Source organism: Palaemon carinicauda, chromosome 44 (genome assembly GCF_036898095.1).
Source record: "Palaemon carinicauda isolate YSFRI2023 chromosome 44, ASM3689809v2, whole genome shotgun sequence".
In the NCBI taxonomy this organism is placed as follows: Eukaryota; Metazoa; Arthropoda; class Malacostraca; order Decapoda; family Palaemonidae; genus Palaemon; species Palaemon carinicauda.
In genome coordinates, this window is record NC_090768.1 from 30836975 (window position 1) to 30860133 (window position 23159).

The 23159-nt window shown below is 36.1% G+C and overlaps 1 protein-coding gene across 3 annotated transcripts in view; it reads left to right on the forward strand.

Annotated features, from left to right (window-relative positions):
- Window positions 1-21259, forward strand: part of LOC137634093 (transient receptor potential channel pyrexia-like) — a 42758-nt gene extending 21499 nt beyond the window's left edge. The window contains exons 2-5 of one of the 3 annotated variants that reach the window (XM_068366314.1): window positions 11766-11961; window positions 17877-17959; window positions 18279-18531; window positions 20850-21250. In XM_068366314.1, the coding sequence (XP_068222415.1) occupies window positions 11766-11961; window positions 17877-17959; window positions 18279-18531; window positions 20850-21202 (885 nt within the window). In that variant the 3' untranslated portion in view covers window positions 21203-21250. Of the gene's footprint in view, window positions 1-11765; window positions 11962-17876; window positions 17960-18278; window positions 18532-20849 lie in introns of all 3 variants that reach the window. The other 2 variants (XM_068366317.1, XM_068366315.1) reach the window with 2 other exon arrangements.
- Window positions 21260-23159: the final 1900 nt, after the last annotated feature.

Consider the following 23159-nt stretch of genomic DNA (forward strand, 5'->3'; position numbering starts at 1 on the left):
AACCTGGAGGCATATGCTTTTCCTTCCTTCTGCCTGATTCATCACATAATCAACATTGATTATTAGAATGGCTCTGGTACCTCTCAATTGTCCACACACCAAATGATATCCAAACCTGCAGATGCTTCTTGTCAACTTTCCTAGAGAACTACCCAATGGCCCACCTTCTCTGTCAGCACTATCTTCAGAGGTATCACAACTATGTGGAATCCCCTGCACTATACTGTTGGCGACTTTCCAACATCTCTTATGAGTGAAAGGCTTGTCACAACTCACAAGGCACTGCATGGGAGATGCCTGCATCTCAGAAGGGATAATTCTCCTATACAAGCCTCTATACAATCATTTGTTTTGAGCAGTCTTACCCTCCCATGGAGCTAGGCCCCTGGAGTGGGATGTCACCCGAGTAATCAAACCTCTTTTGCATACCTCATATGAGCCTTTTTGAGTTTGAAATCAGATGGAGATCTGACCCTGAAGACTGTATTCTTACTAGTCATAGTCTCAAAAAAAGAAAATAGGTAAATATTTTGTTTGTCATGAGTCATCGTGGAGGATGGAAGGTCTTCACCCTTGTTCCAAAGTTAATAGCCAAGACCCGGAAACAAATGCCCACTACTCCAGGTTTAAGAAGTGAATAATGAGGATCAGGATGATTTGTTTTTCTGGCCTGTGAGGGCATTAAATATTATGCGAAGCATTGGGTGGATGAGCATGCTGAGAAGGCTGACCATCAATCACATCATCAATCGTTTTCATTTGCTCAGTACACCCCTTGCGTTTTTCACATCTCCAATAAACCTTGTGGCCACACGTCTTATATACCAAGGTTGCAGATCATTCATAGAGGAGTTTTCTTGTACCTCTTTCTGTCTTACTAAATTTATATGTATATGGTTTTCAATGTAAAACTTTAAATCTTTGTGTTTTTAAACTAAAGCATTCTAAACCACAAAAATGTGCATATGGTATACTAAATTACCATTAACGACCCAGTTGAGTGAAAATTAGACTTTTCTACTAATTGTACTTTTCATCTTGAAATACTCTTTGTAGCCATTGTAACTTTAGAGTTTTAAACGTTTTAATTAATTTGTTTTTAATTACCCCTTTTGGCCAATTTTCCTGTCGACTAATAGTCAGTTCAACTAATTGTCTTTTTGACAAATTTTCTTCGACCAGTTATCAGTTGATCAACTAGCTTTCAACCAATCATCAGGCTACTACGGTGGGATCTTGCTCGCCCTCTGTCTCTTCATCACTTAGAGGTTGAGTGTGTGTGACGGTCACTGCTATGGGTGGTTGAGTGGATTCTGCTGATGTCTGGGCCAGGTGAACCTCGCCAATGTTTTGTAGGAGGAACCTTAAGGGGCATGGTGGATGCATTGGGAATTACTACAATTGTTTTACGCAGTAACTTCTTCAGGATGGCTTCACACACCAAGTCCGGCATTGTCTCTTGTTGGGCATCAGTGGCGGATATTGTCATTAGTCATCTTAGTTGCTTGTAGATGTTAATGGCCGTTGATGTCCTATTGCCATTCCTATGTTGTCCAGAAATTCAGAAATTTTCTCTTCATGGCCTTGGGGCATACTGAAGGATGACCTTTGTTGGGCCTTCAAAATTTCGTATGTGATGGTGGTGGCTAGCTTAGCTAACCATTCTGCTATTTGTTCAAAGATGTCGTCGGGTAGGAATTCGAGTACGGCATCAACTTTTTGTGGGGACACTATGATCTTTGAAGTGAAGATGGTTTCTCCCCTAAAGTACCAAACTTCTGGGTTATGATTGTAAAAAGAGGCAGGTGGTAACTCCATGACCGCTAATTTGTTGGTTAAGGTTTGGATAGAAATACGACATGTAGCCACGCCTTGAGAGTGGAAAGATTGAAGGAAACATTTACATCTAAAAAGATACACAAATAGAATCCAGAACATGGTAATTTCTTGGAATATATTTTATCTACATGAACAGAACCATTTGAATCATCTGAATTGGAAGCATAGAGTATTCGATATTAAATATGAGTCTCTACTTTAATGATAAAGGGCCATCATTCTGGGAATAAACAAAAATATTTTCGGTGTTGTCTTGTGTTTGTTGCAAGTCCGTTTTCATTCCGTCCAAGGGAGGTCGGGCTTTGATAACCAAAATATCACCGTGAGACACTGGGAAACGGTTCTTACAATGAATCGTGTACAAACAAGAAATTTTATCCAATCTTATGATATATATATATATATATATATATATATATATATATATATATATATATATATATATATATATATATATATATATATTAGAGCAGACGAACCCTAAGTTTATTCAATAGAAATAGGTGAAAAAAAACTTTTTTACCTTCTGCATAAAGAAATGCGAAAGAAAAAAAAACTACTTTTTGTAACTTGAGAAAGTGTTGGACGTGGGTGTAGCGCCAAAAATACTAGATCAATTTTACTTGTCAAAGATTAGAAGAAGCAAGATAACCGGAAGGCATGTTAGAAAAAGCAAAAGCAAAAAGATATCTTGGTGCCAAAGAAAAATTACTTCTCGCATATGGTAACCTAGGACAGGTTATTCACAAATCATATACTCTATGTCCCGACTGGTTAGTGGATACTGTAGCTACCGGTCTCACAAGAAAGATCAAGGACAACAAAGGTCTCAGGGTGGATTTAAAATTCATAAATCAAAATGTTAAAATGCTCTGTGTTTAATATTGACTTTTGCCAAGGACAAAGCAAGCTTAGGATGGGATTGGGTTCGAGAGTTAGTGCAACAAAGAAGCTACCCTGAAAATAGAATGGATTAGCTATAGGCTATCTCGTAACTTTGCAAATTTATCGGGTATTTGAAATCCCTTATTGTCTTCAGAATCTGATGTTGGGGTTTATCGCAATAGCTCTTTATTATGTACATTGTCCCCGTAGGGCTATCTACGACCGTTTTGATGATACTACAGATTACCTTAAATTACCAAGCATTCTAAGCCACTGGGTTGTCCCCTTAAGAAAAATATGAAATTTGAAAAATCCATTTAAATCTTATTTAATTTATAAAAGGAGCTTTTCTAGGTCGTTTAGTAAAGCTTAAAATGTCGTTTGTGGATTAGTCATAATACCTACTAGAAGCTTGTCTCTTATTCTTTCTTCAGTATATTCATTGCTGAGGAAGTAGTTGGCAGGAGGATACTTGTGAAGGGAAATTACGTATAATGATCTTTCAATTACACAAAATTAAACTTAACCCATGGGAAAAAAATTATTAGGTCTAATTTAGATAAATATCAGATATACCGTATGCATTTATATCCTTCTTCGCTGATAATAACAACAACAACAATAATAATAATAATAATAATAATAATAATAATAATAATAATAATAATAATAATAATAATAATACATATACCAAGGCACTTCCCCCAATTTTGGGGGGTAGCCGACATCAACAAATGAAACAAAAACAAAAAAAGGGACCTCTACTCTCTACGTTCCTCCCAGCCTAACAAGGGATTCAACCGAGTTCAGCTGGTAATAATATGTAAAATTGTTCTCTTTGCCATGAATACAATCACTGGTATTAGGGACTGAATTATAGTGTCTTATACGTTGGAAATGAATTGCATATGGCTGTGCATATTAGGAAGCAAATGATAGATCTGTAGGCCTACATCGGGAATACTTTTAATCAAACAACTTTGTGCTTATGCTAAGTTAATATTTCAAGGGGAAATATTCCACATGTTTTGTACTCAAGACTTCTCTCATATTTCAAGAGTCCATTTGAACGGTTGATTTCCAGGACTCCACAAATGGGTCCCATGCAGTCTTTTCTGCAGATTTTATTTTTAATCGAACAATTAATAGGATTTTGTCAATTTGTTCCTGGTCAGTGTTTCTTGATGTTAGATAATTCAGTGGCACTATGAACAAGATTATGCCCTTTTTCTTCCTGGGCTCGATGTTCTTTGAAGAAACGCGTAAACAAACACACCAGATATACATCTATATAATAACATCATCATCATCTCCTCCTACGCCTATTGACGCAAAGGGCCTCGGTTAGCTTTCGCCAGTCGTCTCTGTCTTGAGCTTTTGATTCAAGACAGAGATTTCATAATAAAGCCCTCAGAAGGATATTGGGAGTTAAATGTCAGGACAGGATTAGAAATGAAACTATAAGAGAGATTACTCGAGTGCCATATGTGGATGAGATCATGATGAGGGGTAGATGGAGATGGTTTGGGCATGCTCTTCGCACTCCCCAAGAAAGATTAGTTCAACAAACGTTCAGCTGGGCTGCACAAGGCACTAGAAGAATTGGAAGACCCAGGCCTACATGGCTAAGGACTATAAAGCGCGAAGGAGGAGACTATGAATGGAGACGTATATAAAAACAGCAATACACTGAGACTATCCGATGAATAGAAGCAATATTCTCATCGTCATGGTCGAAGAAAATTCATGAAAACTATCCTCTAGGATACGATAGAGATGTTTTTATCTTGGGCTTGTCTGTACCCTTCCTTACCTCCTTTCAAGGGGGTACGTTTTTTCATACCCTATGGCGCCTGTTTGACGGGTATCTTGACCGTGCCCTTCTGTAATTACTACTTGGAGGAATTAATTCCTTCGGGAGGCTCTAGGGATGCCTGTCACGTAAACAACAAACTCAACGCCCATCCCAAAGTACGCAGCACACCAAGGATAAGTGATGTAGGTGTATCATTGATAAATATACCATATAGGCTAGTCTATATTGGAACCATAGTAACTAAGAAGGTAAATAACTGGACAAATCTGAGTAAAATGCCTAATCTATAGATATTAGTTCTTTAGCTTGAGGGTGTACTCGGGCACACTATTCTATCTAATTACTCTTCCTCTTTTTTATTAGAGTTTTATAGTTTATATAGGGAATATTTATTTTAATGTTGTTACAGTTCTTAGAATATTTACTTCTTCCCTGTTTCCTCTCCTCACTGAGCTATTTTCCCTGTTGGGGGCCGTAGGCTTATAGCATCCTGATTTCCCAACTAGGGTTATAGCTTAGCAAATAATAATAATAATAATAATAATAATAATAATAATAATTTAACAGCAGCATCAAACATGCAAAATGTATAAAGTTTGCTTCGTAGACGCAGGCTCTTATCAGTGATGTTATTGCTGTCATAACCTGAACATTTCCTTTGAAATAGTTTCGTGTTCACTGCCTTTGAAGAATGTTGAATATATTTTTCATTCAAAAGATTTTAGAGAGAGAGAGAGAGAGAGAGAGAGAGAGAGAGAGAGAGAGAGAGAGAGAGAGAGAGAGAGAGAGAGAGAGAGAGAGAGAGAGAGAGAGAGAATATATATCCTTTCCAATGTTTGTGTGAATGCGAGTGTATATAAACATACGTATACACACGCCAATTTATTCGGCCATTTTATTTGTCATAATACTGTGTGTATGGATCTATGTATGTATGTATACACATACATACACACAGTACATGACGCATAACATTGCCGAATAAATTGGCGTGTGTATACGTATGTTTATATACACTTGCATTCACACAAACATTGAAAAGGAAAATATATATATTCTCTCTCTCTTGCTACGGGCCGACCAAGGGAATAGCCCGTGCCAACGAGAACTGTTGGCTATAATCTACAACTATCTCTCTCTCCAAAATCTTTTGAATGAAAAATATATTCAACATTCTTCAAAGGCAGTGAACACGAAACTTTTCTAGAGGAAATGTTCAGATTATGAAAGCAATAACATCACTGATATGAGTTTGTGTCTATGAAGCAAAACTAAAATCTATGGATTAGGCATTTTAATTTGATTTGTCCAGTTATTTGCCTTCTTAGTTACCATAGCTCAATTTACATTTGATTCGAGTGATTTCAAAGCCGAAGTGGGTCAAATGAAGTGAGGAGAATCAGGACGCCAACAGATGTTTGCTTTGTCTATATATATATATATATATATATATATATATATATATATATATATATATATATATATATATATATATATGTGTGTGTGTGTGTGTGTATATGTATATGTATATGCGTATGCATATTCGTATGTATATGCGTATGTATATATGTATATATATATATATATATATATATATATATATATATATATATATATATATATATATATTCTTCTTTTGACCTACTTTAGCATTGAAATCACCCAAAACAAATGTAAATTGAATCTTATGTTTTCTCATAGATATCTCCAGATCTTCATAAAAAGTTTCTATTTCTTCCTCTATATGAGATGTTGTTGGTGGATACGTTTAACTTTAGTTTATACTTCTTATTTAATTTATAAATAATCCTGCAATTTAATCACTTGTACTACAAAATTCTACTGTTACTTGCAAGATTTTTTATTTATGAGGAACCCCACTCCATTACCACTGTTTCTTTCAAGTCCTTTGAAGCAAAACATGTGACCCTCTCTTAATTCAATGCAAGATTCCCCAATTCTTCCAATCTCACTCAATCCTATTATATTCCAATTTATTTATTTCAGCTCATTTAGTAACACAGCAAGATCTTCTTCCCTAGACAGGGTTCTGACATATGTTGCAAGGTTTAGTTTTCAAAGGTGGCCTGGTCTAGTTCAGAGATTTCTAGCACCTCTTGGAGTGGGAATATCTTCCCAACACCTTGGGCAGTTGTTCCACTGCTGCTGGGAAATGGCGGCCGATACGGGGTTGTGATATGCATGTCTGGGCTTTGGCTAGTTTTTATCACCACGCTAGCCACTATAGATTGGTGATGGTGGGAGATTTTTGGTTTGATCACTCACATAAAACCTACCTAGTATAGATGGCCCTGACTTGTATAGCTTTTGTGATCATGGCAATGCACAAACTCTTTCATCACGTTAAGGTATCCCCACTTCAAACGGATACTTTAAAAGGATGTTTGCTTCAAAAGATGAACATGGAAATATTATCAACAACAGAGACGTAATGTTGTAATGATAAAAATCTGAGGATTTCTATACAATGTTATACAATAGTAATATTAGAAATAACTTTGTCAATTGAAATAATGAAACACCTGAGCCGATACCAAACGTAACAGTGGGAGAAGTAAAGAAAGCATTAAGAGGTATGAAAAGAGGCAAAGCAGCAGAAGATGCCTGATAATTGATTTAACCCTTTTACCCCCAAGGTAAGGTTAAATTTCGAGCACATTTTGCTATACAGTATATTTTTTTAAATTGCTCTAACAGCCTTAATTTTCGTCATAGAGAGGTCCGGTTGGTCTCATTCTTTTGGGAAATGCCTGAAGTTTCTCATAAAGCTATAAAAAACATGTAAATAACAGTGTTTTGCAAGAACGTACCGGTACGTCCTTTTGGGGGCGAAAGGGTTAATAATAGATAGAGGAAATTTCATAGTAAATAAAACTCTGAAATTTACACAAAATGTCTGCAAGAATGCTCTATACCTACGGAATGGAAAAAGAGTATCATTATACTAATTCAAAAAAGGGAGACATAATAGACCAATATAATAATTGCCTAGTAAGTTTACTCCCAGTAATGTGTAAAATATTTTAAAAAATCATATTGGGCCGAATAGAATGACAGCTAGCCTTCAATCAATGAAGAGAGCAGACAGGGTTTAGAAGCGGGTATTCGAAAACCAAGCATATTCTACAGGAAAGCTCAACAGAGTATAGCAAACCACTATGTATGGCATTTATAGACTATGAGAAAGCTTTAGATTCTGTCAAAACGTCAGCAGTAATGAAGCCCTTCAAAAACTACGAACATCTTTGAGATCATCTTCAATAAAAATGATCCAAAATACATTTTTGGCTTGCAAAATCACTGTATTGCAAGCAAACATTTCCTGTTGTTTGGTCTTTAGCAATGCATTACGCACAATATGGCCGAATATCAAGAATTTAATAATTTAATATTAATCATAATTTTAATAGTAATAATAATTCATCTTATGTTAGAACACTTGAAGATAGCTATATGGAAAGTCAAGAATTCCTACAATTACATATAGTGAGAGAATTCTGATTGAGAAAGGAGTTATATAGGGAGACACCATCTCCCCTTAATTAATTATTTACAGTATGCTTGGGAGGAGTTTTTAAAAAAATTAGTTTGGGAAAATGTGGGTATTGACATTACTGTGGAATACCTTAACAACTTAAGATTTGTAGATAACATAGTTCTATTTAGTGAATCATGGAAGGAATCATAAAAGACGTTAGAAGATTTGAATAGAGAAAGTAGATATGTAGGACTGAAAATGAATATGAGTAAAACTAAAATAATGCTATATGAAAATGCAGACAACAAATAACAGTTATGGACGAACATCTAGAGATTCTTAATGAAAATACATACTTAGGACAAACAAGTGTTTCTGCAAGCATGAGACCGAAATTAAAAGAAGGATAAGCTTGGGATGGAGAGCTTTTGGTAAACAAAATGAGATTATGAAAAGTAAAATGCCCCATTCTCTAAAAAATAAAAGTATTTAACCAGTATTAACTTATGCATCAGAAATTGGAGCCTTATTAAAGCCTCAGAACTTACGCTAGTTACAATTCCAAGAACTATCTAAAGAATAATGGTGAGTTTAGCACTAAGATCCAGAAAAAGAGCAAAGTGAATAAAGTAGAGGATAAAGGTACTTGGGCATGTCATATAATGAAAATAACAAATAATAAATGGACATTAAGAATAACAGACAGGGACCCTAGAGATTGCAAAAGAAGTATAGTAAGGAAGAGAAGACGGTAGAACGATGAACTAAGAAAATTTGTGGGTACAGGCTGGCATAGAAAGACCACTAATAGATGTGAGTGGAAAGACATGTCTGAGGCCCTTGTTCCGCAGTGGAATAGTAACAGCTGATGATGATATCATCATCATCATCACCATCTCCTCCTACACCTATTGATGCAAAGGGCCTCGGTTAGATTTCACCAGTTGCCTCTATCTTGAACTTTTAAATCATTACTTCTCCACTCATATCTCCTACCTCATGCTACATAGTCCTCAGCCATGTAGGCCTGGCCCTGGGTCTTCCAACTATTCTAGTGCCTTGTCGAGCCCAGTTTAAAGTTTGGTGAACTAATCTCTCTCCGGGAGTGCGAAGAGCATGCCCAAACCATCTCCATCTACCCATCACCATGATCTCATCTACATATGACACTCAAGTAATCTCTTATAGTTTCGTTTCTATTCCTGTCCTGTCATTTAACTCCTTTAACTCCCAATATTCTTCTGAGGGCGATATATATATATATATATATATATATATATATATATATATATATATATATATATATATATATATATATATTATATATATATATATATTATAACACGAGGATGGTTCCCGGGTCTGGGCACTAAAAATATATTATACTATGGCTCGTGACTGGGAACCAAACATATAATACTATATATCTCTCTGCCCAAAGGAAAAAGCAATCCTTTTGGCTGATGTGTTTGACAGTAAGCAGAGTAATGAGAAAATTGATCTTCCTCTTCCTGTTTTCCCGAGGCTAAACTAACTAATTTAGCTTTTCGATCTCGTGAAATTAAAGCTCTCTTGATGGACTCTGATGCTTAAGGAGGTGTAGACCCAAATGGTATTTTTCCTTTGTTTTTTTATAGACTGCAGATTTCCTAGCTCCAAAGTTATCTATTATTTTGTATAAGTTACCAAGAAGAGGAGCTTTTAGCACTTACTGGAGAATTGTTACTCCACTAAGTAAATGTTTATGTGGTAGCTCAAGTCCTACTGATTACAGCTAAATTTCCATATTATCTAAAGTTTTTGAACGTCTTTTGGCAAAACGTCTTAATAGGTTTGCTGAAGGTAATCATCTGTTCCCTAATTTGCAATTTGGTATTCGTAAAGGCCTTGGAGCATGTGATGCCCTTCTTGCAATCTCCAATGCTGTACAGAAATCCCTTGATTGTGGTCAGGAAGTTCGTATGATTGGCCTTGATTTTAGTGCTGCCTTTGACTGTGTTAATCATGAGGCCCTTGTTTTCAAACTCAGAACAGTTGGGAGTGGGTGGGTCGTTTCTTAGCATCATTATTAAATTTTTAAGTAATAAATCGCAAAGAGTTGTTGATGGGCACCATAATGAGTATAGGAATGTGATATCTGGTGTTCCTCAGGGCAGTGTTCTTGGCCCATTACTTTTCACACTATAACACATGACATGTGGTTTCACTTAGAAAACAAGCTTGATGCATATGTAGATGATGCTATTCTCTTTGCATCAATTCCATCTCCTGGATGTAGATCTGGGGTTGCTAAATCCCTTAATAGATATCTAGCTAAAATTAGTACATGGTGATCAGCGCCCAAGCCCCTCTTCACCCAAAGTAGGACCAAGGAGGGCCAGGCAATGGCAGCTGATGACAGGTGCAAATTATGGGGTATGAAGTTGAATACTAATAAAACTCAAAGTATGATTGTAAGTAGGTCAAGAACAGTGGCTCCTCAACATCCGGATCTCAGTATTAATGTTCCTTTAACTTTGTATGATTTAAAATTTTAGGTGATTCTCGACAGCAAATTTACTTTTGAAAAACACATCAGGTCTGTGTCTTCTTCAATTGCACTAAAAATTGACTTATTGGAAAATATTTTAGGATTTTCGGTGATCAATATATTCTGAAGAAGTGTTTTAATTCTTTCATTCTACCTTGTTTCGAGTATTGTTCTCCTGTCTGGTGGTCTTAAGCTGCTGATTCTCATCTTAATTTGTTGGACGGGAACTTGTGTTCTATTAAATTTCTTAATCCTGATCTAGATATTAATCTCTAGCACCATCATTCAACTAGTTCATTATGCATGTTGCATAAGATTTTTTATAATTCTGACCATCCTTTACATTCAGATCTTCCCGGGCAGTTCTATCCTGTTCGTAATACTAGGCAGGCAGTTAATTCTAATAGCCAGGTCTTCTCCATCATGAGACTGAATACTACACAGTATTCTAGAAGTTTTATTCCAGCAGTGACCAAGTTGTCGAATGATTTTCCTAATCGGGTAATTGAATCAGTAGAACTTCAAAAGTTCAAACTTGCAGAAAATGTTTTTATGTTGAACAGGCTGACATAAGTCTTTTTATTATTTAGATACGAAATATGTTTTAATGTTATCAATGTTTTTAAAATAATCTACTTATTCATTACTTCTTATATCATTTATTTATTTCCTTATTTCCTTTCCTAACTGGGCTATTTTTCCATGTTGGAGCCCTTGGGCTTATAGCATCTTGCTTTTCAAACTAGTGTTGTAGCTTAGCTATCAATAATAATAATAATAATAATAATAATAATAATCTGTAATTTCCCATTATTTTGCCTTTTGCGTGTAATGATCTATGGCTTTAAGAAAGTTAGGACTAGCATTTCTGATGGTAGATTGCAAAGGTTTACTAGGAGTCATGGTTATTATTCTTGCATACCTATAAAAAACTATCCTTACTGATTACTAACCGATTGTATTCTACAAACTCTTGGAATATCCTCAAAACAACAAATGCAGCTTTAAATCAACACAATGTACTTACAAATATCAAACTATCAACTTAAAAAAATATTTAATTATTTACCCTGTTATCTGCAGTCTGGCATAGATACTTCATGTTTACACTAAAGAACATATATATCAAGCCTAATGCCAGCAGTGAGAAAAATGTGAGAACAAATATTTAATGCACTACCATACTATAATTTCAGGTATCGGTAAGAATGCTTACTTTTGCTTGTGTCTATTCATCACTCTTCATTGGCTTTTCTGTGAGTTTCTACCTAGTTTTTGAAGGCGAAATATTCAATAACGTTTGGATGTCCCTGCTAAAAACGTTAGCCATGATGGTGGGAGAGTTGGACTTTGAAAGCGTTTTAGGGAGCGACACAAAGCAAACCCTTCCAGGTAAGTTAAAACGAGTTTTATTTCCATGGATCTTGCCTCTAAACAGAACAAGCAGTTATGTAGAAGTGCCAAATTGATGACCTCTAAATGGAACTAAATGGAAAATTTCTTGAAATGACATGTCTAGGTAGTGTAAAATGGTGCTTACGACAATGGTATGATACAAAACTTACTAGTATGGCCTGGATCCATACACTGGGAGATTTTTCAAGAACAAATTTGGCCTTGTATAACAGACCAAGTCTGGTATGACACTCTATACCAATTCTATTAAAACAAATAAATGTCACTTGATGGTAATGTGAGCAAAATAATGGCATGGATCAAATATAAGACGGAAAGGATGGTATGTGAGAGCATCATCAGAATAAAGTACAGTACCCTCCTACTCTATGGGGCATATTCTGTCCTATATGTGAGGAAAATCACTGGGTGATTTTGAAGTTGTCAGAGTAAAAAATCATAATAATAATAATAGAAAATCTAGACGGTTGCTGGGATTGTCTTGTGGGAGTAATAGCCACACACAGTAAACGTTTGATCAGCTCTCTCCTACCGAGTGATCCTATCCTTTATTTTTTAAAATCTAGTCTGTTATCTCCTGCTATTTACTTTGATAGATATTTAATGGATTAGAATATATGGATCATAGTTTGCTATTTAAAATATATTTACTTTTAATTTGCTAGGAATATATTTAATATAAAACATTGAAAAGCAGGTTGAAAAAATTATTAACTTGAACGGTTTATGTTATTACCATGCTACCGTTTTCTGTAATATATTTGTATTTAATAACCTTAGGTTGAATTTGACAATAATTTCCCCATTCAATGTGGCCTTTGTAATATCCTATAAAGTATTAAATATCCCAGCCCCCCAAATGTGAACAATTCTAAAATATTCAATATTATATGGCTCTGGCTGGAGAGCCTGCCGCTCAACATAAGGCGGTCACTGGCATTAAAATTTTCGTCATTGTTACTTTAAGAATCTTATTAAATTTTGAAAGCGAAGCCATGCCTCAAACACTCCTGCCTTATGGTGTGGGAGGATGAATGTTACTGTAGTGACTGTTCCCTCCACTCGACGTACAGCGGTATACCACACAAATCTGTTTATGATGATATGTTTTTAATTTCTTCATCATTGTTCTGCTTTTTAAATTTGCTATAAAAGTCTGTTAGTTATCTTATTAATAATTATGATATAATTAGTGATGTAATTTGCTTGGCAAAAAAAAGCAGATCTGACTGATTGCAATAATTACGGAGGCATCACACTTACGTCAGTTGTCATGAAGATATATAGTATGTTCATTCTAAAGTGAATAGAGAGAAAGATTGATGAAAAACTGAGAGATGAACTAGCAGGATTTCGAAAAGGTAGAAGTTATACTAACCAAATTTACATTATAAGACATGTGGTACAGCAATGTGTATAATATAGAAATCCACTTTTGATGGCATTTGTAGACTATGAAAAAGCATTTGATAGTGGACACCTACCAATTTTGTGGAGAGTCCTACGTTATTATGGAGTTCCTCTTAAATATATAAATTTTATCAAGTCTGTTTATGAGCATAGCAAGCGCAAAGTTTATGTTAGTGGTGTCTTATCAAATGAATTTCCAGTGAACAGTGGAGTACTCCAAGGGAATGTGTTGTCACCTATGTTGTTTATCCTCCTCATGGATTTTGTAATGCATAGAACAGTTGGGGATGGTGGAGGAGGATTGGACTGGATTGATAACAGGAAAATAGCTGACCTAGGTCATGGTTATGATGCTGTTCTTATTAGCAGAGCACCACAGGACTTGCAAAACCGGCATACCAGAATGCATGAAATATTACATGGAGTTGGGCCCAAGATAAATAGAATGAAAAAAAATAAGAGATGATGAGAACGGAACATGCCATAGAAGATGAAATCTCATTAGAAGAAGAGAGGCGTAATGAGGTGGAATCATTTAAATATTTAGGAACTATGATCTCTAATAAAGGATCTTTAGAATTTGAGTTTAATGAAAGACTGAAAAAAGCAAATCAGACAATGGCTAGGTTAAGTAAAATTCAGAAATCAAATCGCCTGAAATTACATATAAAATCAGGCTATATATCAGTTTAGTGAGAACGGTATTACTGTATGGACACGAGTCGTGGTACGACAATGAAACAGTATCCAACAGATTTTGTAGATTTGAGAAGAAAGCCCTCAAAAGAATATTGGGAGTTGAATGGCAGAACAGGATTAGAGATGAAACTATAAGAAAGATTACCCGAGTTCCTTGAGTGGATGAGATCATGGTGAGAGGTAGATGGAGATAGTTTAGGCATGCTCTTTGCACTCCCCAAGAGAGATTTGTTCACCAAATTTTCAACTAGAAGAGTTGGAAGACACAGGCCTACATGGCTGAGGACTATGAAACTTGAAGTAGATGATGATGACTGGAGAAGTATTGATTTAAAAGCTCAGGATAGATAGAGATGACTGGCAAAATCTAACCGAGCCCCTTTGCATCAGTAGGAGATGATGATGAATTAGTGCTTGAAATGAGCAAAATGGATATATCTGTATTTGGAACATTGTTCCATTTCAGCTTCGAAGATTATTCGACATTAATAGATAAATAATCACACTAAGTCAATATGTAGGTTCGACTTATTTACAATTAATTTAACTAGTATTCATATCACATGTTTTGTCTTTGAATTCTTATTCTATTTTCTAACCCATGAACCCTAAATCTTTCACAAACCTTCTAATTTCTAATATAAAGGTTTTAAAATCATCATATAAGAGTGCTACATCAGTAATCACTGCTTTTCAAGATTCACCCGCAATACATTTATAATTTCATTTTCTTAAATAGTACAGGAGATAACAGCAATTTTTTAGAGGAATCGTGCAAATGATGATACAAACATTGTTTTCCAAGTGATACTAATCAAATTTGGCTGATTGGCCAATTGAAAATTCAAGATGGCCACCAAATTAGTCACCCGAAGTTGAGGTTTTATCTAGAAGTATTTGTAGTGGTCCGATTTGCATGATCTAGATATGCAAATTATCTAAGCTACTGAAGTACATTTAAGGTTTACAAAGCAAACACATATATTTTTCAAGATTTTATTGTTTTTAAAGCAGTGACATAGTTTTCATGATTTTTTTTTTTTTCAAGTTGGTCACCAGATTTTCCATTTTTTATTTTGTAAGGTTAGCACTGTAATGCTAAAATCCTCCCATTGATCCCTTGGCTGCTGCTGCTACTGCTCACATACGCAGCTGCAGAGTGATGTGCAGAGGAGCACTAACTTTAAAAACTTGTATCTACCTTTACAGACTTTCTTAGAGGAACACTTTCTCAGCCCGCAACAACTCAGTGCAATAGGGGATAGTGTTGTCCAACATATCTGCCATGTCTCTCCTTTCTGTATCCATCCCCATTCAGATGGATTGCTCTTGTCTTGATTGGAGATGGTTGCCTGGTCCTGAGTTATCCCAGCCTGATAGAAGTTACACTATGTGCATTTTATGGGGGCTGCCTGTGTTGGTGGAATTCAAATGTGTGGCCTCTGCTTGCAGACAAAGAGATCTAGTATTGCTTCATCCACACTGGCAGCTGTGCTTGATCTGTCATACATAAGGACAACGAATCTCTTCAGCCTCTGCAGGTCATGATCAGGAATCACGTCGGATGGTGGCTGAGATTAGTGAATGTTTCAGCATCATCTAATACATTCCAAATTACCCATCTAGTTTTCTTCCTTTTCCCAAGAAAGGCAGTAGCAACTTCACATCCAGTGAATGCATGAAATTATGGGATCCCTTTAGCTATCTCAAGCCCTGTGGCAGAAACTACCTCATGGACTGGAATTCATTGAATTTTGACTCTTTGGCCAAAAGTAATCCACATTTCTCAAGACTTATTTTGTGTAAGGATGGCAGCATAGACATTGTTATGACTAGCACATCCATGTCATTGGTCTTAATCATAAAAGACTTCGCCCATCAATCATTGCATCCTATTGTGTACAAATATTTGAATGTCGGCTTTCCCCCGACAGCATGGGAACACTTTATTGTGTGGCTAATGGCATCTTTTCCTTTTGTGACGAGAAATTTGCTTGTCATCTCTGCTTCATACTTCTCCACAAGGAATTGAAACAGCTCAGTCATGTTGCCTGCATCACAAAGAAAGCTTTACAAATTACCTGGTGTTTTACTTATTCCTGTCACCCTTGTTATGCTTCCTTGTCCTCTTTTCAGTCTCATCTTAGATTTCAAACTTCACTTCTTGTATACATCAAAGACTACGTCCACCTGTTTGTATCTGGGACAATGTCTTCTTTAGCATGGTCATAAAATGTCATTGAAATACATGGCGGTAAGGCGTTGATTAGTGCTGATCCATCAATGATGATTGCATCTGCCTTTGGTTCTATGTCTGGGATGCACACTTACGCTTTAGTACTTTCAATCGGCTGTGATTCCTGACACGAATGAAGCTTGCCACTGTTACTAAGAGATGCAGGGTGCAGGGTATGACTGATTCCCGTACTTGAAGAATCAGTGCATATCATATTGCTTGTTCTGGATGGAGATAAACAGTCGTGAGAATAACTGACAGTTGTCTTAGAGGACTTTCCACCTTAGAATTCATCTCAAGACGTTTCTGGTGCAAAGGAAATGGGATTTTTCCAGATTAGATGATAGAAAGTATTGTCACCTTCATCTTCTAGCCCCTCCACGAAGGATTTGAAATTCTTTTTGCCCCAACAGTGATGTGTAGCTACTATTTCAGCTAAGAGTTGTGTTTTAATATTCTTTGGGCCTAGCACCAGCTGATTCCTCTTGGAATTGGTTGTCTATCTCCTGCATTACTACAGAGAGTGATTTCACATTTTTTAATGAATATTTCTAGGTACTAAAGTGTCTGCTCATGGTGTATACAGCTGTAGGTGGCATCTTTCTTACCATACATGGCTTGGTATTTAGCTACTACACACTCATGAAGGTCTGACACATTTTCTGTCATTCCAAGGGCTCCTCTGTCATCTTTGTTCTCTCAGTTATTTTGCTTGTGTGCTTATCGATTGCTATGGCAGAGAATTCTCTTCTAGACTCGTGGATAATGAAGTTCCCTTTGTGAAACTCTCCAGCCACACCTGGATATTGTTGATCAAGTGACATCATATCTCCGAGGTGAATTGGGATCCATCCCATATAATTGACATTGTTATTTGCAAAGAAGTAAGTCACCACTTCTGAAAGTGCTTCACAGTACAAGTTGAAATCACCTTCTCTGAAGATGCAGATCAGGGTGAATATAGTAAGCCCCATGCAGAGTTTCACAGCAGTGATGAAAACAATGTGCCTTGGTAGTGCCCGGCAATCAATCCTTCAAGAACTTCAAATTCACTCACTTGAAAGTTTTGGAGCTAGTTTAGCCCACGAGCCAATGTAATTTAATAAAGATCTGCAATGCGATCATTTTCAAGATAATACGTGAAGGTGTGCTTTATGAACAGTAAAACCTTGACACATAGGCTATGTATTACTTTACTTTATAAACAATAAATTCATGATAAAAAGGTGTAAGTGTGCTTCATAAATATTAAAATCTATTTCAGTAGCCTTAAAAACATAGGCATCCATATCTAGATCATGCAACTCAGACAGCTACAAATACTTCTTAGTAAAACGTCAACTACGGCTGGTTAAGTTGCGGCCATCTTAGATTTTCAATTGGTCAATCGGCCAATTTGATTAAAATCACTTTGAGGACATGTTCCAAATTTGTATCATCATTTTCAAGATTTTTCGGGCATCTCCTACACTAAAAATACGATTCCCATGAATGAAAGTTGAAAAAGTAGTAAAATCCACAATATATATATATTTTTTTTTTTCAGGGACTGCGCATATCATATTTGTCCTTTTTGTGCTACTGATGACGATAGTGATCACCAACCTACTTGTGGGTCTGGCTGTACAAGTAAGTTGGTGCATTTGGCATATATGTAAAAACTAAATTCAAGGATGAATCAGAATGCGAATGTAAATTATTGTTTTATGATGAAATAAATAACTGTTTATCAAATGGAAATAAATTCCTGTTTAATATTGAATTATCAAGATCCTGATAACCTAAGCACTTACAAATGAAGAGTAGACCTAATGCATTATGTTCAAATATATTTTTTTTTTAGACTTCTCTACCATCATTTACTTCATAAGGCAACAAACTTAGTGATGATAAAAGATGCCCTAATTATTTGTTAAAACCATACATAACTGAAAATACTATCTTGCAGGATATCCAGATGCTTCAAAAAGAAGCTGGTGTAAGTCGTCTTGCCCTCACTGTAGAACAAGAAACATCTGTGGACATAATGTTATCATCTCGGCTTGTAAGTTGGATTATGCCATATCAATTGCACACTTGGTTACGAAACAAGTGTTCATTATTACATCATCTGCCTCAAAGGAATCTTCATGTTCCAAATGCTTGCAACCAAATATCAGATTCTGATGCTTCCATAGACTTGTGGATCAGACAAGGAACAAGTGAGTATGAAGTGAATCTTTTTAGGATAAAATAGTTAGTATTATATCTAAAATCTGGCCGTTAATGATAACCTTTGATTTTCATCACCAAGACCCATAATTCTCCACCTCAATCCAAGTCTCTACCTTGATGGTAACTATCTAAAAGTCCTTACAATATTAACTTCATTATTTTTCACCCATCCATTAAAAAGTATGTGTCAATCAAACGTAATGCATATATCTTCCAGTTGAAATAAAAATTACGGTATTAGAGTATGATACATTTGCATTTAGAATATTTAGTTATAAAACAAATACCAAGACTAGGCCTATCTAATCAAATATACTTAAATTGCTCTACATTAGGACTAGAGAAGATTTGCAAAAAAAGTAATTGAAGGTAGGCTACGTTTTCAACATCAATGACTAAGATAATTACTGATTGCTCTAAAGTTGAAGGTCCTCACGTAAGGGCAATGAATAGCATGTTTAGCTGAATTTGAAATTGATAATTTATGTTACACCCCCTTTAGGTTTGGTTTGTCTCATCTAAATTGGACAAACTCAAAATACAGTGATGGTTCTCATAACTCAGTTTTGGCAGGTGAGAGTGTGACTAATTTTTTAATAGAAAAGCCAAATTAGTTACAAAGCTGGACTGATAGTTTCAGCAACGTCAAGGTTGTGTAATATCTGAGATTTTAGCTCACATGAAGTAATCGAACTGTTAAGCCAAAATGATTACTCTTCACGTTTTCACACAAACCTCACAGGGCCAGTTATAAAAAAATCATATATTGGCACTTACAAAAACAATAAATTTGGAATCACCTTTAAAGTTTCTCTAACGTTTGAACACACTACACACGATATATGGTGGGTAAAGACTTGTTCACTTTGGAGAGGACACACACTCGAGGTACTTCCCGTCTTGCTTCCATTTCCTTTGCATGTCGTGCTTCTTCTCTCTCTTTTTTCCCGTTCTGCCATCATCTTCATAATCAAATTCTCTTCCGCTGCAATTCGTTGAATCTCAGCCTCTACATCCCTTTCAGCTTTCATGCCTTCAGTTTGTGGGTCAACTGGTCCTTGGTTCACTACAAATTCTTCTTCAGCTTCCTCCAACAGTTCACGAGCTGCTACAATAACTTCTTCCGACAATTTTCCCGAGTTTATCAACGCTTCCAAGGCTAGACACTTGATTTGGGCTTTAATCATTCCACTCGTTGCATGGCCGCCACATGCCATTAAAATATAGAGCCACTGAGCTTTTGTTACATTAGCTTCTGACAATTTCCAAACGTTTGGGTTTTTCAAAAACCTTTTGTATTTTACAAAAAAAAATTTTACCTCTCGAAAAAAAAAATATATCCTAACAATACACAGAATCCTATCAACACTTAACTGTTTAAACCTTTAATGAAAACACGGCCCTGTTATCCCTAATATTTAAAATAGACTCGCTCTTATCCCAAGGGTCTGGGCACCAAAAACATACCATATTATGGTCCCGGATCTGGGCACCAAAAATATATATTATATTATATATTACGGCTGGCAAATTATACAACCTCTCGAGTTCCAAATTCACCTGTTTATTCTTAAACTATACTCATATTGGTGCCGTTATAGTATGTGGCCTACCTTTTTGGATCTGTTATAGTATGTGGCCTACCCGGTTTGAATGTGTCCTACCTAAGCCGGTTTGAATGTGTCCTACCTTAGGAAGAGTTTGTATATATATGTAATGAAATCAATTATTTTTCACAATTGTTTAATATCTAACAATACAATTTTAAAAGAACAGTTTCCTTGCCTACGAGTATGACGGGAGAAGCTAACTTAAAAAACCCACCTAACCTATGCTAAAAGCCGTGTCCTTACCCGGGGGGGCTGTGCCCCCCCGGACCCCCCCCCCCCTTATGCTAAAAGCCGTGTCCTTACCTACGAGTACGACGGGAGAAGCTAACTTAAAAAACCCACCTAACCTATGCTAAAAGCCGTGTCCTTACCCGACCCCCCCCCTTACACAACATTAACATTAACTACATAGTTAAATACTGAAATCCATGTGTACTTACATGATCAATATTCGTAATAACAGTATGTAGGCCACATACTATATCAGAGACAAAATTCCGTAGGCCACACTCGAAAGGTAGGCCACATACTATAACGGCACCCTCATATTTGTATAGTTAGGATAAATGTACATTTTTAATTTTTTGTATTTGAGTTTAAAGTTATGTAATTTTTGTTGATAAGAACATATACTCTACCATATCTTCAATGAAAATGACAATAAGCCACTTTATGTCAACAACATTTCTCAACAGGATCCCAACAACGAGGTCCAATGGAGCACTACAACATTTTTATCTGTCCCTATGATCCAACGACACCTGGGAAGGTGTACTTCAGCAATGCTACCAAGCTTATTCCAACAAGTTATACCTTACCCGAGTGGATTGTAAGAAACACAAAGCTATTAATTGAGAATGGTCTCCACACCAGGGAAAGTGAAGCAGATATATTAACAGATGACGGGGAGGAAGAAGCAGAAGAAATAGATACAACAAATGAAATGCAAAGTGCAACGTTAGAAAGCGTTCAGGAACAACTTAGTGAATTACAGAAGTCAGTCACAGTGATGTCTCAGTTGATGAAAAAAATCACTAACTCAAAATAATTTGCTTCTTTCAATAAAACAGATATCTTGAATTAAAATGTTTTCTACAACCTCATTGCATAAGCTTGAATAGGCCTATGTTAAAATTACTCTATTCAAATTTAGAACTGAAAATTAAGGACATTCCTAAAATATAGCATTAATATCATTTTGAAATATGAATTCACAGTAAGAATAATGAATATGTTCTAGATATCCTTGGGAAATTTTGAATATTTCACGAAACTCATTAAATATTTTTCATTTGAAAACATAGCGTACATGTTCACAAGGATGCCTTACAAATTATATAACTACTGCATATAAACCATTTCTTCAGTGCCTTTTCAAAATCTCTACTTATACTGTATAATGTAAGAGAAAATTGTTTCGTAATACTTTAACTCAAACTTAATATGTCGATTCAGTACAACCCAAAAGGTCATATTACTTAGTAAACTGTTATCACACTGGTTAAACTACAGGATCAAAGTTATGCTTTACCTAAACCCAATTATTTGTATACTGTACTGTATTACATTTAGGGGAAAATCCAGTTACATACTCATAAACTAGTACACCCAGCCTTTCATCCACTAGTGCCCTGTAGACATTAAACAAAATCTTAATAAATATCTATTATTGGGTACTTGATTGGTGTTCACTGTGCTTAACTTTTGAAGTTACAGCTTTCCAACATCTTAACATAACAAAGACAAGACATTCCCTTTCTCCTTTAAATTGCCTACCCCGTTAGGATGTTATTGGTCCAACAAAGCCAATTGTGATGTGTCATGGTAAACAATATCAGCGAGTGGATTCCACTAACATCATGATCTAGAAGTCAATACCTAATACAGTACTGTAAACTTCATGACATCACTAAAAAGGGGATAGGATGGGGGAAATTGGTGAACACCATAAGTATTGAAACAATAATGCATGATTAAAATTCCATTCATTTACATGAATCTTCTCTGGTGTTCACAATGCTAAATCTCACACACTTATGGATAGGCTAGTTACTTCTTCATTTCCTTTCTAAATGCAGCATGACTTATGATTGAAACAATTTAACTGCCAAGAGGGGTAAAAAAGATAGAATAGGGTGCCCAAGTGTACCCCCAAGCAAGAGATCTCTAACCCTAGACATAGGGAAGACAATGGTACAGAGGCTATGGCACTACCCAAGACTAGAGAACAATGGTTTGATTTTGGAGTGTCCTCCTCCTGGAAGAGCTGCTTACAATAGCTTAAGTGTCTCTACTACCCTTAGCAGGAGGAAAGTAGCCACTCTACAATTACAGTGCAGTAGTTAACCCAATGGGTGAAGAAGAATTGCATTCTAATCTAAGTGTTGTCAGGTGTATGAGGACAGAGGAGAACCTGTAAAGAATAAGCCAGACTATTTGGTGTACATGTAAGCAAAGGGAAAGTGAACCGTAACCAGAGAGAAGGATCCAATGTAGTACTGTCTGGCCAGTTAAAGGACCCCATAACTCTTTAGCAGTAGTATCTCAATGGGTGGCTGGTACCAGAAAACAAAAATTGAAGGGTGAGTATGGCAAGTGAGCTTTTTGCCTTACACGAAGTGACTTGGTCGGGTTCACTCATCCAGGAATAGGGCACCTTCACCTTATTAAACATCCTTGACATTTACCCCGTATTACAATTAGAAATAAACATGAGAAGAGCTAGTGGCGGAGCTCGTAACTAGAAGATGCATGGCCATTCAAACAAGATGCAATTGAGCAGATTTAGAAATTTTTTATTAGAAAATTAAACTATTCAGGCTAAGGGACTTATACAATTTACCACACCAAAGAACTAGTGCTTTAAAGAGCGCTATTCCATCGAGAGGAGTGATTGAATATTTGGACTACCATCTTTCCACATAAGGAATAAGCAGTTGAATAAAGGCACTTACTTTGGCAAGAGGAGGGGTGTAAGGATCCAAGCCCCAAATCATACTGGGAGG